We start from the raw sequence: 19,032 nt of genomic DNA, 5'->3' as shown, positions 1-19,032 counted from the left end.
CCCGTCTGCCTGTGATGTCGTTGCATTTGGTACCCGAAGAGCCTTTTTCCACAAGTTGTCCCCAGGCGCTGCTGTACACCTATGAAACTCTGCAGCCATCAATCCTGCTGCAGAGAGCACAGAGAGGCAAAGTGACGCCAATGTAGTTAGTAAGATTGAATGGTGCTGGGAACACGGGAAGGCAAGCCCGAACACCCCCACATTTCTATTTCAGGGGCAGAATTAAAAAGACTTACCGAGTGCCACGGTGACGCTGCCACTGTGGTTTAGCTCTCATGTGGAGAGGATTTTCAATTGATGCTCACTGGATTCAGATTTTCTGGTTAGATAACGTACAGACCAGGCAAAGAGAAGCAAAGAAAGAGTCCACCTCTCTCTCGCTACATAAAGCTGCCCTCTTCACCTCCTTCACAGTGCAAGCAGATCAGTGTTCACGACACCACAATCCGCCGCATGCCTTCTGATTGCTCATCTTCGCACAGGCCCCTCTGTACTGTAGGCTTGGGAGCCCCACAGTGTAAAATGGGTCATTGTTCCTGAGATGCTTTCTCCTCCAATTTTCAGTCTTATAGGTCACAGGCTTATCGTCTTATGACGCAGGCTCTGGCTTGCAGAAAAAGCGCCATCAGTGCAGAGATCGTTATGTGGCTCTGGTCTTAGAGGCTCCGGGAGCAGCTCTCTTAATAAGATCCTATGGCTACTCATATCTCTTGTGTCACTGCAGATGTCACTAAAGCAATACAGTGGCACTGTAGTGGCCACAGTGCCGCATCACAGCTCCCAGGCCATGAATGAATTTAAACTGTGGCTCCTCTTTCCCCCCCGTGTAAATGTATAAATTCATTGAGACGTCACTGTGTCTTTTTATACTTGTGCCAGGTTACACCCCTCCACTCAGCTATAGATATTTAGTCTTTAATGCAAACTTGAGCATCTAATTTTTATGCTCTGCGAAGCGGGAACAACAATATTTTCTCTCTTCCTGTTTATTTACACTGCTCATACACACCATTTTATGTATGCATGAGACAGGCACACACTCTGTTTAATGAGTGCATGCATTGTGGAGATGCATATTCGGTGTGTGTGTTTAAAGGTAGCCTGCCGATTGGTGTGTGCGAGAGAGTGAGCGAGGAGGTCCTGTGTAGAGAGCTCATTAAAGAGCGGGAAAAAGGCTCCGACGCCACAGGAGTTTGAATCATGCACAATCATTATGGCTCAATTAGCATGGAAAAGTGTCCATGAAATAGAGTCTGCATCCTCGTATGCGGAAAAGGCAGAGTAGACCTTGAGCCTAATATAACTCAGTGAGTTATGTTATCGTTGGGTAGCCAGATTTGTTTAAAGGGATAGTTCAACATTTTGGCAAATTGGCCCATTTCCATAATCCCTATACTCATAGCAGTAGGTTCGTTACCTTTATTTGACGGTGCAAGCTATTTTCAGAATGGCAGAGCAGAGCCGTGGAGCTGCTCAGAGCTACGCTACGGAGGCTCATGGGATTTCTTGGTTTCCCTCATCAAACTCATCAAATACACAATCCAACAACTCCAAAATGCTCTCGTGGACAAGTTGTGACCTGCACATTCACCACGCTATGAGATAATAACGGAACGCAGAGTTGTTTAAGAGGCAAATTCATGCAAAACCGCTGATGCGCGTTCCCGTCGAGGGGCAGTTTTTTTGGCAAACAGTCTCTGTATTTGCCTTGAAAACAACAATGTCTCGTAACGTTCCGTTATTATCTCATAGCGTGGTGAATGTGCAGGTCACAACTTGTCCACGAGAGCGTTTTGGAGTTGTTGGATTGTGTATTTGATGAGTTTGATGAGGGAAACCAAGAAATCCCATTAGCCTCCGTAGCGTAGCTCTGAGCAGCTTGCGGCTCTGCTCCACTGTTCTATAAACATCTTGCACCGACAATTAAATGTAACGAACCTACACCCAAAACTATAAGGATTATGGCAATGGGCCAATTTGCCAAAATGTTGAACCATCCCTTTAGCAGTACAGTACACATTTAGCTTTTTTTTCTCCATCTCCTTAACGAGCTGTGCCCACAGCTCATGCCTCACGCTCCTCCAGACAGATGTCATGTATAAATGACCTCATGTTTGTGACCTCCAGCCCGGCTAATATACACAAAAAGCCAGTGTTCCCTGCAGCGGTGGAGCATTTAATGTGCCAGTGAACAGGAGATGCTGCCTGGTCTTGGATAGCTAAATGAACAGACTCCTTTAATGGCTGAGCTTGTCTAATTGGCTCCCAGAGTGAGGCCATCACTCATGACGGGCTATTTATCCTGGTCTTATCTCTGGAAAGAGAGCAGGGCAGGATTGGGGGGGCGGGGGTCGTCGTGTGTCAAAGAAAGGAGGGGGGCGTCCGCCCTGCTGGCAGGACTACAGAGAGAGGCAGACGGCCAACTCGCCCCCCAGCCTAATCCTCCACGAGGCCTCAGTCAGGACGGGGGCTCATGGGTGACGTAGCGGCTGTGCCCTCTGTCTCAAATCCACAATAAATGAAAACAGACTCCTGCCACCAACTTAATTGTGTCTAATGCCTGGCATTGCTCTCCCTCTCTACCCTTGCGTTTCATCCCCCCACTCTATCCCTTAATCCTGCACACATGCACACACACTCTCATTTAAAGAGGCACATTAGAAATTGGAGAGGCAGGGTGAGCTGTGCTGAGCCAAGCTGGCAAATGAGATTCTCCTTTTATTATAGCTTAACAAGATGAGTTGAGTCTGTCCAGAGTTTTAACACTCAGCTGAGTGGTTGCCGTCCTTCAAGTGCGACCGTCTGCCAGGCGAGCCGGTGCAGTCTGAGGAGTGTGTGGAGTTGCTCACTCTGGGCCTCTGGTCTGCTTGTATTCTGTCATCATTAGCCAAGCTGCTGCTGCCTGCTACTACGCTGCTCCACTAGACTCCATGGCTCTTTTACATCGCTGTCAAACCAGGGGCAACTATGTCCACTTCAGCCCAGCAGATGAGTGGACACTGACAGATGGCAACTGTGAACATCCCCTCTCCACGCGGACGCACCCACCCGACCCCCCTCCTTTTCAGCTGCTCCAGTTTGCCATAGCCTCAACCATTACCCTGCAGTCTTAATGAGCCCCAACTGCCTGACAAGCCCAGTCATGCTCAGGGAAGGAGGGTTAGGGTAAATGAGTGGGCAGACAATGAAAGGTTCATCCATCCATCTCCATCTTCTCAACCCCCCTCCTCCTTCCACTTCTCCACACTACAACGGAGCGATCGGCAGCAGAAGTGGTGGTTTTCTCAATTACTGCTTCTGAAGTGAACACAGGGAAAATAGGGCTAACCTTTCAAAATATAAACAACGCAGATCCCTCATCCTGACATTCAAGTTGGTGCCCATCACCACCTAAGGCTCATATCCTGCCTTTAAAAAAAACCCTCATTAATTAGCTTGCCCTTTTTTCAATTAATGCTCCCTAATCTATCAACTGGCCTTCTGTTATGACAAATGTGATGTGGATAAAATGTCACCAGGTATCAGTGGGGGAAGTGAGTTTCCACTGTATCAACACAAGATCCCAGAGCTTGTCATTAATTACAGTCTCAGTAAGCCTGAAGGTTGCCTGCAAGCTGTAGTTATTCAAGCAGCACTGGGTACTATGTACGTGTGTGTTTGTGTGTTTTTGTGTGTGTGTACAGATCAGCCGGGAGAGAAAAACCTCAGATTGTGGATTAGGAGCGACCGCAGTCACTATAATTTCCATGGACGCGCTTTAACGCAAACCGAGCTCTCATAACTTTGCGCTGGAGGACAGATATCATGCTAATGAAACAGACGACGCCGGGGTCGGCCTGCATTCTTATCGCAGCGCCTCTATGGCAACCTCACTAATAACTATTACTGGAGGACAAGGCCATTATTCAGAGTTCAAGTGTTGGCTGCAAACACGCAGAAACTTCAAGGATGAGTAATGCTGCATCTGAGACATAACCGAGAGACTGTGAAGCCCAATGGCTGCAGTCGGATGACGGGTGAAGCTTCATGGATCTTTGTAATGAAAGAATGGTTCAAGGGATTACCAGGATTTGTTGTTCCCACCTACTGAATCATCATCATTTTCATGGTTTTACCAAGCTGCACTCAACCACTTGAATTCCATAAGGCCAACTCTTTTTTTTTTACCATTAGATATTTCTGTTTTTAATTTCAAAGGTTGATTTCCCATTGCTCCGTGCTCTGGTACAGTAATTCCTGCCATAACTAACTCCCACTATTGGTTTGGGTGCAGTGTAGAGATCCCTGACGCACATACAGCTCTTCTCTCTGGCTGACACTGAAAACCTTCATCACCTCGCTGCTTCTCCGCAGACGCCCGTTGCCACCAGTCCAGTGAGAAGGACATGATGTTTTACTGGGTCGCTAATTGTGAACACTGTCAATTATATTATATGGAGCAGGTGGCCGAGGAGGATGTGAGCAGGTCTCTGCTGACTGCCTGGAGAGTCCCTCGCTTTGTACGAATTAGTTTCCTGTGCTGGGAAACAGACAGTTATCATAGCAGCAGAGCAGCCTCCCACATAAAGACATTTAGTTTAATGCATGGCAAACCTATCAGAGCATCCCAGCATGCACTGCTATAAAACAGGAATAAAAAAAAGTCCATTGGTGAGATCACAGACACTAAATTATATTATATTTCCATAGCATGGTGCTAAAAATAGCCATGTCACCAACACACAACCTCTCTGCACCATTTAGCAACAAAAACACAATGTCTTGTGTTTACTCTCCTCCTCTGCGGGGGTTTGTTTTTTCTTCTTCCCTGTGCCGCGATGAAAATGACTTTTGGCAGGTAACAGATTTTGAATGTAATGTTTTGGTGCAGCTTGTGAACTCAGCAGCCCTACAGGTACATACCTGTCAATGTCAAGCTCTCTACAGCACATACAATGTTTTCATCGGCGTGCGCTCCAGCCGGCAAGTGGATCGTAAAGAAAAGATAAACAACGGTTGTTTCAGTGGAAACAGTTTATGTCACTTGACATTAAATACCCACTACAACTGGAGCGCTCAGTTTCATGTTGAAACAACATTTATTCAGTGCAGCTTAAATGTGTGTTTGGTCAATACAAAGTTGGCATCATGAAAAAAAACAACAATTCTGAAGTCTTTTCCCTAAAACTCTAGTGATTGTGGTAAATTGCATGGCGCGCAGTACTGTATAAGTAGGGGTTGCTCCTAAATTACCTTCACAAAAGTGTCACCTGAGAATAAAATGTCAAAAACAAGAGATTGTTGTATTATAGGAATCATAACAGCTGCAGAATATCAATAGAGATGTAGACGGCATGTCAACAGAGCAGCACGGTTCTACGAGAGAATTACTGTGAAATGGTTTGACGTGAAGTCAGATTACTTCATATCTAAACAGTGTCATTCAGATTAAGGCCTTATCATCTAGGAAGTCAAACAGTTTTCCCATCTAGTATCTTTGGTATTTGTGCATGAGCCATGTGACTGACCTGGATCATTCAGGAGTTTTATTTACGTCTTCTAAACAGGAAACATTTCAGCCATAAGTTTCAGTCGTCAGTCTCACAAACCTCTGACAGAGCATCAATCCAGCTGTCTACACAGGCCGTGTAACAGCTGATGTTTCACCAACACTATGCAGCTGTTAATGGTGTCAGGTGTATTTTTATGAGTGAGGTCTATTTCCTTCTGAATCCTGAACGTAGCTACAGTGACTGCATTTAAAGTTAACTTTTTCCTCCGTTGCCTGTGGCAGCCGAAAGTGGGAAAAAATGAGAGCAAATGAGAGAACAGAGAGTCAGAATGATAGGTTGAGGGCTGAACAGTTTTACAATGAGCTGAAGCTCACGGAGCTCAGTGAAGCTGCAGAGTCTCTGTGGGTTCATCATGATCACCATCTTTTACATGATCAAATAATTATGTTATTATAACAATACTAATATCAACAGCTTTAGGTGTTATTGTTATCGGTTGCGTATCCTTTCCACTTACCCCTGCTCCTCCATCATCTCCTGCAGCTCCATACATTTCAGCTCTACCCTCCTCTTCCTCTCGTGGTCCAGGATCTCTCTGTGTGGCTTCTTCACCAGGATTGGCTCTGCTTTGGGTTCCTCATCCTCCTCTTCCTCCTCCTCCTCCTCGCCCACACCTGGCTGTCCGTCCTCAGCTTTAGCCTGTAGGACTGCGGTCGGCGTGGGCGCTCCCGATCCTGTGGCTGCTCCTGCTCCCGCTCCGGGGACCACTGGCTGGGCCATCCCATTAGCACCATCTTTAGGAGACGGCACCCTCGCTGCATCGTACATGATTACTGAGCTCTGTGGAGACACGGAGGATGGAGAGAAAACACATCAGGTAAAGGAGGAGAAGACAAATTGTCAGAGCAACATTAGGTATTGCAGTGGATTAGAAATCTTAGTTTCATTTCAGATAAATGATTTAATGTCCAATCTTCCCCAGAACCCCCATTTGGGAGGATTTTCATTGTTGCTGATTTATTACTGCACTGCATGGTGGTGAGAGTGAGTAATTCTTATACACATGGTGCATATTTAATAACACAGAATGTGAGTGAAGAATATTCGTCATTTTGCAGCATACAGCTCCGAGACGGAAACATTATTGTCCCCACAAGCCTGTTTGGCAGTTACGAAGCAGACAATTGATTGCAAATCACTTCTCACGTACACACACCCAAAACTTGTACGACAGCGACGAAACAATAAGCTACAAACGCTTTTGTTGAAAGGTGAGCTGTTTGTGGTTTGATGGAAACACATGCGGACAGGATGCAGCGTTTCTGCCTGAACTGAGTAGCGCACTTTGGAAATAGTCACACACATCAGCATACCGTTCTCTTACACACACACACACACACACACACACTGGATCTTGACTACATGTAGACATGCATTGCCAGCGACAGCACTGACAGCAACTTCTGCTCCATGAGTCAACAACCCATAGTGCCTTGAGGCGGGATGATGGGAAGGGGAGGAGGGGGGAGATAAATTCCTCTTAAAAACTCTGTGATCTCCTGGACCCAACTGAAGCTGTACAACAAGGACATGTACCACACACACACACAAACACACACTGTACTTTAGGTAGGAGAGGAGTAGCAGACTTAAAGGAATAGTTCACCAAAAAATGAAATTCAGTCATTATTGACTCACCCTCATGCTGATGAAAACTGAGCAGTTTTTTACTCCTCAATGTGCATCTGGAAACCTGGGAGGGCGGTTTGTAGTCCAACAAAATTCTTATATGAGAGTCAAATAGAGCCCGGCACAAAAAGGTCCATAAAACTACACAAAAACCTTGAAATATTCTTCCATACTGCTCGTCCGCTGCAATCCAACTGTCCTGAAGGGATATAGTCCAGAGTTTACTCGAAACAACGTAATTTAGGACATTTTTACAGCCTAAACAGTCCTGTATTGCGCTAGCGTGCCCCAGGCAAATTCAATACAGGACTGGATTGCAGTGGACGAGCAGTGTGGAGGAATATTACAAGGTTTTTGTGTAGTTTTATGGACGTTTTTGTGTTGGGCGCTATTATTCTAATATAAAGTTGCCGTTGGACTACGAACCGGCCTCCCGGGTCTCCAGATGCACTTTGAGGAATAAAAAAACTACTCCGGAGTATTCATCAGCATGAATTTCATTTTTTGGTGAACTGTTCCTTTAAAGCATGCAAGGGACTGTGAGTAGCAACAACACGTGTGACTCTGAAGAACATGTAAAGTATCGATTCATCCTTGATATAACCTGATTGATTTCATCGTATCGACCGTGAATGCACTCTTTATGCTTGACTTTTGCAACCTTTCTGTTTCTGGCTCGTTTACTCGTGAAATGATGAGCTTGTCATTTTGGTGAATAAAAAGTCGTCTGGTACAAGTGCTGCATGGACTGCGCTCTGATTAAGATGGATCGTCCTGTTAGGGCCGGTGTAGAACAAGAGCGGGAAGAGCGGGAAAGGCCTTCACGTGGCCACGAGCCCTGGCCGCCTCAGCGCCTCGCCTCCTCTCTTCGTGCGACTAATGGTTTCATTTTTCAGAGACGAGCCAAAGAAGCCCAGCTGAGGCACTTCATCACTGTCAGGCGCCGAGACAGAATGATACTGAGGCTGAGATGGACGAAGCTTCACCACTACATTAGCATCTTCTATCGACTCATCCCCCCCCAATCCCATCCAATCCCATCCCATTGTGAGAGCATGCAGACTGCAGGCAGGCGGCTCCCTCCGTTTGAGCTGATTCTGAAAGTCTTTGACTGGTTAATAGGGATGTGCTTGTTTTTGAAGTGCTGCGAGCTGGTAAACGAGCCGTGGATCTGTGTGCGGTGACACGGCTCTCGGCTGACAGAACAGGTGGCAGGACAGCAGGAGGTATTATCTCTGAATCTATTATACAGTAAATCAGCACTTGATATTCCATGACAGCGATCTCTCATCTGCGCACATCTTCTGCAGACATTTCTTGGGAGAAAAAGCTCTCATCTATCAAAAGGGACTTTAAAAAGAAATCCAGTAAGACAGGCGCAATCTCTGTACGAGCTCAGAAGAAGAAGTCTCTTTCTTTTTTTTCATATTTTACCTTATTGTTATGACAAAACCCAACGGCGCCGTGAGTCTTCAACTTCACCGGTAAAAAGACAGAAACTGAACAAACAAAAAGTCCAATAGAACAAAACAAACGCGCTCCACGTAAATCCAATTACCTCACATACATTTCAGAGGTTTGACAAAAGCATGTATCTCATTCTTGCATAAGACTAAACTCTGCACCATTCGCTTTTTATATAAAACCAAAATAAACAGGCTGTTAATGAGAAATTCAGTTTTAAAAGTTCACTCCAGCAGTGATACAGTTTTGGAAAGAATCAAAGTATTTAGATGGGACCCTAACCCCCAAATTGTTTATACAATCATTTCTTCATTGGCCATATACTGCTTATCCTCACACAGTCATGTTCAATCCCAGCTGACATTGGACAAGGGCGAGGTGCAGCCTGGACAGGTCGCCACAACTTACAGACTGACACCGGAAAACACTGACAGGCAATTTAGAGTCAACAAATAACCTGAGGTACATGCACATGTCCTGTGGGAGCACCAGGGGGAACAAACACGAAGAGGACATGCTAACACGCTGAAAGGCTCCATGCAGCACTCAGACCCATGCAGAACACTCTGCACCGGAGCAAACCACCACCACCACCAACGCGCTCCAGTTTGTTTCAATTCATTTTAATTAGAGCAGGTGTTCAGAGGCCGTGAAGCCTTGAACAGGTCTGTTCAGGTCTGGAGGGGGGAACACCACGGTTAATCCCAATTTGTGCTGGACATCGTGTTTTGGCCGGTGGGTTGCCCAACAACAATGTTATCCATATGCAACGAGAAGCTGTTCGATATCCAGCTGTAACTAGATTGAAATGAAGATGAAGATATCATGGCAGAAATCTCCAGAAAGAGGAACCTCCCATCACAAATGAGATTCTCCGCCATGCCAGATGTGTGGAGTCAGAAGCTGCGGGCCATGTCGCTGGTCTGTGTTAAACGACTGCTGCGATATCCAGCCATCTCATTAGACTAATGCATCATTCCACAGTCATCCCACTCTGTTCCCATGAGGGGGGCGGGGCCAGCACAAATCTGTTCTCTTTCAAGTTAAAACAACTAAATCATTGACATGTGTAATAAAAAAGAAAAGACTCAGAGCATAAAGGGAGAGTTGTAAGCGAGCTGATAAGAAAACAGAGCACACAGTTAATTTGTGCGAGTCCTCTACAGGGACTGAAGGTTATCTGCAGCTACTGTATTAACGGTGGCATCAGCCTCGTCTGCTATTATTGTGAGGGCGTGTAAGACTGTCACATCCCGACAAACACTGTGTAATTAGTCATTATGCTAAGTGAAGTTGTTTAGTCACATTCGCGGGGTGTCACCATCAGTTATTTCAAATCACAGAGATATAATGCGTCTTGACCGATTCAATATTCCAGTCTGGGGCAATGACTCTGATTGTGGATGGGAATTAAACAGCCGTTAGCTCACACCCTCCCTCCACTGCGAGAGAGAGAGGATTGCTTCTATTGTCTGCTCTTCACCTCTGCCCGTGGTTTCCTGTGCTGTCTGCTTGATTGGACGCCGCCACGGCCCGAGCGTCTGCTGCGTTGGCTCCGCAGCTCGTCGTCTTCTGCTGATATCACAACTTTTAGACGACAAAACGAGCCTCCGATGCCAAGAAACAGTCAGTCATAGTGGACGTGCAACGTTTTGTCGTCTGCTCGAGGATTCCTGTAATTTCCATCAAAGGGTGATCTCTCAATTACAGAGTCAGTGGTTGCCCATGGAGGGTGAAAACATACAGGAGACGGATCACATGCTTAAAGATCAATTAATAAGAATAACATTGTCAGTGGCCACGCACTGAAAAAATCTTGGTCTCATTAGCGACATAATGTTGCATTAGGCTAATGGGACATTAGAGAGGAAACCGCCTGGACTTGAACCACCATGTGATTATAGTGATTATTTTTTTCCCACAGGGGATTTTAACTAAATATATCATTATCAAAAAGCAAATGACATCACTTTTTTTTTCTTTTTTAACAGTCTGCAGCCCCTGTGAGCAGAATGTGTTGGAATATTTCATTACTTCTCCTGTTTGTTTATTTGGATGGATAAATTACCAGTTTACTCACACTTAAATTTTCTCCTTGACATTTCCATCCACTTTCATGAGCATTTCCAATTAGCATAAAAAAAGAGTCTTTGAAAAAGTCAAAATATTCCCCAAAAAGTACTTCAAAATCTAATTACATAGATAAACGAGCAAGGTAAACAGACCTCAGGGAGAAATCATGACATACATGAAGCACATGTACGTCTTCTTCAAAGACAAGACGAACAACCAGCCTCAATGTGCTTTCTGTTCAGTACTAACTGCTAAATAATGGTATACTTACAAACTAAACCAAAACAAATGCACGGTAAACATGACATCTGCTGCTTTACTGCAGCATGCGAGCAGCGTCAATGAAAGTATGTTGGCGTGATGCATTCAGCTGGAAGCAAGCAAACAACCACAGAGCTGCTAACCTTGGTCTTGTTCTCAATTGAATGAAGTGAAAACATCAACTATAAACCAATAACTGGATAAACCTTTGCGAGTGGGCATCAAAACACATATAAAGTCTACAGTATACACTTACAATCAACGTCAATGGTTTTGGGTATAAGGGAGTTTAGCAATGTCACACTGTCTTTTTCCATAATTTTTCCATACATGATGATTAGCTCCATCAAAGCTGGTGGAAAATATTCAGCTCTTCTCTTTCTTTATACAGCATGTTTGGTTTTTCTGGTTTGTTTTTTAACTTTCAGTATAGAGCATATGTATGGCCATCTGTGTGTTTAATGTTAATTGGCCTTATAATGTAAACACTGCAGACACTGCTCTGAATGTAAAGCTATACTAGGAAAGAGATACAGAGCAGCGGCTACACAGTAAGTATCTGAATTTTTCATTTTAATAGATACTCCTACTCCAGTAGCAGTTATAAATGAATGGGGGATTGTAGGCTGCATTCTACATTTAAACAGGGAAATTCATCAGGCATTGATTTGTTTTCCATCCATATCACTGACGTAAAATCAATACGGAGGGCAGAAATGTCTCCTAAGTACAATAACAAATCCAGCTTCTGCTTATTGTCTTATTGTTTCTTCTGGCTTTTATTTTGATGCCTAATTTAATTCTATTACAGGTAAATGGAGCTGACTTCACCATTAGAGTGGAAAATCATTAAAAGACAACAGCATGCAGCATAGGCCCCTTGTTTAAGTGGAGTGTGTTTCACCTGCCACACTCCAGAGAATAAAGCATGGGGGTGGGAATGGTCCGCTTGAGGCCATGATCCTCGCTAAAAGCCAACTCCTTCTCCCTTTCTAACCCTTCGCCACCTCTCTCATAGCACGGCAGGTCACTCCGTGTTGTGCACAAAGGCTTCGATGATTGGATCTCACTCAGCGGTGGCTGCACCTCATCCATGATTGCAGGGTGGCGGTAATAGGGGGCCTGACCTAAACTGAGACTGGCAGAGAGAGGCTGAAAAAACATCCAGGGTGGCTTTCACTCAAACTTCTTCTCTCCCATGTGAAATGAGAGAAATATTCCGAGTCGAGTCGAGGTAGGTGTGCTGGATGTACTTTGTGTGTGCACAGTGCACGCGGACTGTATTCCTCTCTCCGTGTGTCTCCTATCTCCTGCTTTCTATCGCACCTCTCCACCAAAATAATTTGCCCCTTGGCTGGAAGCTTGTGTTTTGTTTTCAGCACGTTGGCACCCAGAGGATGTGTTTAGCTTTCCCAAGGTCAGCTGTCTTCATTCCAGGCACGTTAGATTGCTGTTGGGTGCTGGGAAACAAGCACACTGAAGTTTTTTTTCTCTCTCTCTCTTTCTCCCTCTCTCATTTTTTAATCGTAGTTGGATGGAAGGTGCATACAGAACGAGCTGCAGAGGTCTCAGGGATGGAGAGAGAAAAGACGGAGAGACAGTCAAGCGGCACAGTGAATCTGTTTGACATTTAAATGGTGGATCAAAAGTTTTGACATGTGTAATTTCTTTTTCTCACTCCTGTTGTGAATTTTAACACGAGACACAATGAGAGCGGATAGATCGACTTGATTTGAGACGTTAACATCTTCTCTAAATTTGTTGAAATCGTGCCAAGGCGCAGACAGCACCACCCACCATTTATCTGGTTTTTATTAAAGAGACACCGGGTTCGACTGAGAATGAGTGTTTCATTCAGTTTTCCGTTTGTGCTCCGGGAGCTGCAGCGCAGAGTGACATAAGAGTGCGTCTTCGTTCGACTGTGGTTCAGAGACGTCTCTCCCCCCATCAGAGAGCTGACACCGAGGAGGCTGACGAGCTCCAACAGCATTTTAGAAATCACAAACACTCCTCTCTCAGATGTGTAAGAGCCGTTCTGCGCATCATTTGGAGCCGAGCAGACAACGCAAGCAAAATAAAAACAACTATAAACATGAACTAATGAGCAGTATGAGAAGCAGAGTCAGATGAAGCAGGACGTCAGCAGAAGAGGTTTGGACTTTGGTGGAGAAACAACCCCCAGAGACGAGAGTGTGACATAAATAAACCACCCACGTCCCATTTTTTATTTATTTATTTTTTTCCAACAGACAGATTTCTGCATGTCACCGCAGAGGAAGACGGGGAAGCTCTCTGTTTGGTGACATCTGGGCCCGTCCTGGCTCACGGTTCAACTGAGGGTTGACGCTCAGCCTCAGCTAAAAAAGGCCTTCGCTCATCGGAGATCAAACACTTTTTTTTTTTTTTTTTTTGAATCTCTCCCTCGGCTGGTGTGTGTATGTGTGTGCGTCTGCCGCAGCTGGCTTAACGCACAACCACATTCTGCTGCTGAAACTCAAACTGCTCCGTGTTGCCATGTGCAGCAGCGTCCCAGGGGAGAAATGATTAGCACAGGACTGCTTCTGATGCGATTAGCGGGGTCACCGGCGGGGGAAGAGATGGGCTCAGGTCTGGGAGCCTGAGTCACTCCCCCGGCCTGTCAGGACACGGCACGGCGCAACACATCACCTCACTTCAAACACAGAGTTTAACTTTAGAGAAGGGCAAATAAAACACAACCGCGCTGACCAATACAATGTGGGCTGAAGCTGCTGCCCCTTACACCTTCCTGCTTTACATAACGTAACATAATGTATGTCAGCAACCCTCTCACCACCAGCGCTTGTACTGTATCTCTGCGTTGTATCTTTCTATCAATATTTTTAACTAAATTACACATTTTTTATTCACTATCACAACTCATCCAGGGCTTCACACCTACGCACCCTTGGTCTAAGTTGATACAGACTCTTGGGTCTCTCTATACATCTGCCTCATTTATTTTCTTTATTTTTCTTTTTTCAACTCTCATTTATTTTATTCGTCTTTATCTTTTTTTCTTATTTTCTTCCCAGTTGAGCTTGATGCATTATTTGTAGTTGTTGTTTGCTACAGGATAGGTCTGGAGAATGTCTTAAATATTTTAACATGTATGTAATATTTGTATATGTATATGTGTATATATGTTTTCAGATTGAGCATATATATATATATATATATATATATATATATATTTTTTTTTTTTTTTTTTTTTTTTCAATTTCATATTGTAACGGGACCCCAGGAAGAATAGTTGTTGCTGAGGCAGTGACTAATGGGGATCCATAATAATAAACTAAACTAAATTCTCTCAGATTTCAAAATATTATGTTGTTGGACAGTTTTGTCTTTAGTACATGAGCATGAGACAGAATAGAGGTGGACAGGAAGCAAGGTAAGAGAGACAATGTTGCGGTAATGTATCTTAACCATTACTTTGTCAGGATGTCCAAGACTACAGACTTCCTGAGGATGATGCTAAATGCACTTTCAAAATGTTGAATATTTAACTGTCTGCAGGCTGAACTGTTGGTTATAAGCATGCATGTTGTAAATGAGACAAAATGTTTTTATTGTTCTGAATAAAAATGAATTTAAGCTCAAATTGAACGAAGCAGTTTCTTTAAGTTTCAGGAATAATGCACGTCATCTATTGTGAATGTCGTCCTGTCATCGTTTCTACATTGCACCTGTGTTGGGTAAGAAGAGAGAAGAGAGAATATGACGCGTCTTTGAGCCCGAGGAGATGAATATATTAGACAAGGAGAGTTAAAGCAGGATGATGATGACAGAAACCACACGGTCATCTGTGCAAGGTAATTGCATTTTATATCAAACATCCCATAACAAAGAGTTTCTGTGTTTCTAATGAAGGCAAAAACTTAAAAGGGACACACGCACTAATTTATAATCATTTCTAGGAGTCTTCAGCGACGACGCTTTTGGGAAACACCTAAAATTATACGTCCATTTATCAGATTAACCTTTAAAAAGCTTTCAAGGCATGAGGCTGTGGTCATTTCAGTCAGCGGTGATGAAATGTCTCGCCCTCTAAATCACAAATACATTTCCTGCCATCTGCTCATTGTCTTCATTCAATCACAACATGACACCGTGGCCTTTAACCAATCGCTGAGAAGACATCAAACTTTAAAAAGTTACAGTATCTCTCACTGCTGCCATTACAGTTTTAGGTTACAGGGACCCACCTCACCCCTCACATGTTGATCCCTAGCCCTCATCAGTTTTCCTCTCATTAGGACGTCCATTCCTCATCACCACCTGCACCATAAGGGTTTTGGCTCTGGGAGAAGTCTCCATCTTCATAGGAAGCACTGTACCCCATGATGATCCACTTCCTGTCCCCTAAGCACCAATGTCTATTTCTTCTATTCACAAAAAATTCAATTTTATTCAGTTTTTTCATATTCCTTCGTTCTTCGTATTAGTCTCTCCTGATTGAACTCTGAGCGTTATTAAGCTTCTTCATGTCTCCATCCTCTCTAATACCTACAGTATAAGACACTTGTCTCCAGTGTGTATGCACCAAACAGGTAGAAAATGTGAACAAAAAATACCCACATATTCAAAAACCAGAGATGGTTAATGAAGCTAACAACTGCAAAACTCAAAAGTCTAATAACATAAAGCAGCCATATGGAAGGCATGGAGAGCCGTACTGCATATTCAAACCAACACTTGTGCACAGAGGGTTTAACCCTCTACTCCATGGAGTTCAATTTACATCAAAACAAGCATCTCATTAAAAGTGCGGTGTGACATTTCCTCTCAGAGCCACGTGACAGAACTTCAATAAAACAAAAAGGTCGAGCTTTTCTCTGAGATATCAGTTCTGTATGGTCCACATGGGGGGCATTAATGGATTCAGCCTCTACAGTATCTTGTGTCCTTGCTGACTCAGCAGATACAACTTGAGTTGCATTTCGGCTTTCATCATCTGCCTTGGCCTCTGTTCCACGGCTGTGAGGCTCAACGTTGTTTCAGCCAGCGAAGCAGTTTCTCAGATACTTTGAGATTGAACGTAACACTGTATGGTTTTGAAAACCTCTTTCCAGACCCAGCTTGGAGTCTTATTGCATTTTGTGAATGAGCGGCAGAAAGAACTGAGGCAGTAAATTGCTCTCTTTCTTTCTGAAGTGCAACTCAATCTCAGGAGGACCAAATGACGTTAGAAAAACTTCAGTAGAACTTCTCCATGTGACTCATCTTACTCAGAGGGCAGCGGGGCTCCAACAGTGGAATTTATTATTTAAAAAATCACCTTCTCTTATCCAAGGATAGAGATAAGAGCAGTTTCCTAAACTGTGTCCTCCTGCTCCGTCTCTCTTCCTCTAGCTGAGTGTCAGAGAGTCATCTGGAGATAAGCTAGCCCCCTGCACTCTCCGTCCAAACCAAAACGTCCACTATAGAGTTTATCAAACGTCCAGCAGACATGCCAGGTCTAAATTAGCTCATCGCCAGGCCAGCCAGTGCTGTCAGTGGCTGATGTGTGATTCCCCTTAAATCATTATTAGTATTTTTCCCTTCCTGAGCTCAAATAATTCCCAGTGGATCAACTCACAACTTCAACATCCCATCAGCTACAATTATTCGCCCATAAATATTCCAGCGAATTATCATCATCCTGTGTGATAATGATCCAAATTAACTGCAGCTTCTCGCCTGACAGATCCAGAAAGCTTCAGTATATAGGAGGGAGGAAAGGGCGATCACTTCCACAGACGGCTTCAAAGGAGAAATTTAATTTTTAAAAAAGTTAGCAGGACCAGAACGCACTGGGTGTGTGTGTGTGTGTGTGGGGGGCTTAAAAAAGTGGTTGAGGTTCCTCTTCAAAAAAAAAAAGGTCACTGGGGAGTCACCGGGGTTCAGAATGAGCAGTGGAGTTTACAGCCCAGAGCAAAGATTTTCACACTTCAAAATACGAGTGAGGTGAAAGGAGGCAATTTAGTGCAGCAATTTGTGTCAAAGATTGAACTTCTGACTTCTGTCAAATGTAAGCACACAGACACGATTCATATTCATACATGTTCAGACTCAGAGTGACTCATGTTTCCTCGGGATATGGTTTTGCCTAATGTTCACTGACAGTAAATATCGGCTAGGAAATGATTGTCTTCCGGTGGCTGCAGTGCAAACAGCAGAATGATCTGTAACTTTTTCATGCTGAAGAAGTGTTGAGATGTGTTGACACTAGGGCTGGGACGATATGCTTTTCTCCCGATTCGATTCTTCTACGATTTTTTGAATGGCGATTCGATTTAAATTGCGATTCTACGATATTGCCGATTCTCTCGATTTTTAGTCTGCATTTTTAACATTTATCTGCACACAAATACTGTAGAAGCCTATAAATTAACATACTCCATTATAAAGTTAACTTAAACCCTTTTCAAAACCTGTACTCTCTGTATGTAAAAAAGGCTAACAAATGCACATTGCACAATATTTAAAAAAATTCAACAATTTTTTTTTTTTTTAAATCGATTTTTGAAAAAAAACCAATCGATTTAAAAATCGTCAAAAAGGATATCGCGATATTTATGTGAATCGATTTTTTCTCCCACCCCTAGTTGACACCAGTGGAGGATCAGAATGTTTTATGGACAGCTGTGAAACCGGCCTCCAGCTGTGCATGATGTACAATTTTTGCTACATTAAAAAAACCTGTGGGCGCTTTAAAATAATGCCCAGGGTGTAACGGTGCTGTTACCCCCCACCGTGCTGGGCTGCCCACAGTATCATTAGAGGAACATAACGCTTTAGGTTGAAAAGACACACATGCATTTTCATGCAGTGCAGAATTCACACACATTACTCCACACGGTGCTCCTCCATGTTCCAACACTGTGTGCTTTAAAGACCTCAGAAAACATGGTCTCGATATGGATGAAATCTTCCTCCTGTCCGGCTGCCTGCTGCGTCTGGGTGATTGAACCAGTCAAAGAGAGACTTGGGCTGAATACAGTCGGTGCCCAAAGCAATCTGAAAGCCAATCTCCAGACTGCTGCAGCACAGAAATGAGGCCGTCCTCTTTTCCAACCTGCCTGTGCTGCCGTGCCGCTCTTTAATTGACACACAGTCCTCTGGAGCGCAGAGCGATCAGCTTCCTGATACAAAGTGATGCCTGTCAGTTAGCGGCAGCCAGACGCTCATTCCCCCGACTGCAATCACCCCCTGGACAACGGGAACATCATCGTGCTCGCAAGCTTCTGCACAAAAGCGCCTTCCACTTCTGCCGGTGTTGCAGCCGCTTTCATCCCACATAACAACCACCTTCTACCGGTGATAGCAAAACAACAAGAGAAATAACAAATCTCTCAAAAACTTTCAGACAATGCCCCTCTTTTCATTTCCAACCTGAATAAAACTCTCTGGAGTTTACAGAGGTATTGTTTTGTTCGTCGCATGCAGCCACAGGGCTGATTTTAAATACAGGGTTTCTGCCTACACCTTTTCCAGGATTGTAATCACCGGTAGCCGGCGGCTCTGGACTGCCACACAGCTTTATGCAGAGCAGAAATCATGCAGGCTGATGAGTCACAAGCTCGAACCTCAGCTTAATTACACTGGGGACTCGGGCTCTCTGTCACTTAGCTTCGGGCCAATGAAGCAAATGATTTTGTTATTAGTTCCCTACCAGCTAACATCCCAATTTTGTTTGTTTTATTTCGCATGTTTCTGACTGATTAGTAAAAGCTGAAGAAACCAAAAAAGAAAATCCCTGACATTTCTCAATTAATCAGTAAACATTTAGCAGCTGATTAGCATAATGACTCCATCATCATCATCATCATCATCATCGTCAGGTATTTTCTTGCCTTTACAATAAAAAAATATTTTATTAGGTAAAAATTATATAATTACAGGGTTCAGCTTATTTTCATTCTGTTTTCATTTTTAACAATGAGCTCAGTGTTACTTTTATAGTGGTAAATATAATTACTTAGCATGAGTGCTTCAAATTACTGAGCATCCTTGTAGTATAATAACACCCCGCACACTCGCACTGAAATAG

General features: G+C 43.9%; 1 protein-coding gene across 3 annotated transcripts in view; it reads right to left on the bottom strand.

Annotated features, from left to right (window-relative positions):
• Nucleotides 1-19,032, bottom strand: part of srrm3 (serine/arginine repetitive matrix 3) — a 72,298-nt gene that overhangs the window by 27,283 nt on the left and 25,983 nt on the right. For all 3 annotated transcript variants that reach the window (XM_085797369.1, XM_085797370.1, XM_085797371.1), the window contains exon 2: nt 6,010-6,332. In XM_085797369.1, coding sequence (XP_085653495.1) covers nt 6,010-6,320 — 311 coding nt within the window. In that variant the 5' untranslated portion in view covers nt 6,321-6,332. The remainder of the gene's footprint in view (nt 1-6,009; nt 6,333-19,032) is intronic.

Source organism: Trachurus japonicus, chromosome 14 (genome assembly GCF_045865225.1).
Source record: "Trachurus japonicus isolate A0001 chromosome 14, Traja_1.0".
NCBI classification, from domain to species: domain Eukaryota; kingdom Metazoa; phylum Chordata; class Actinopteri; order Carangiformes; family Carangidae; genus Trachurus; species Trachurus japonicus.
The sequence above is the reverse complement of the archived record's forward strand: the minus strand, read 5'-3'. Positions and strand labels throughout refer to the sequence as shown.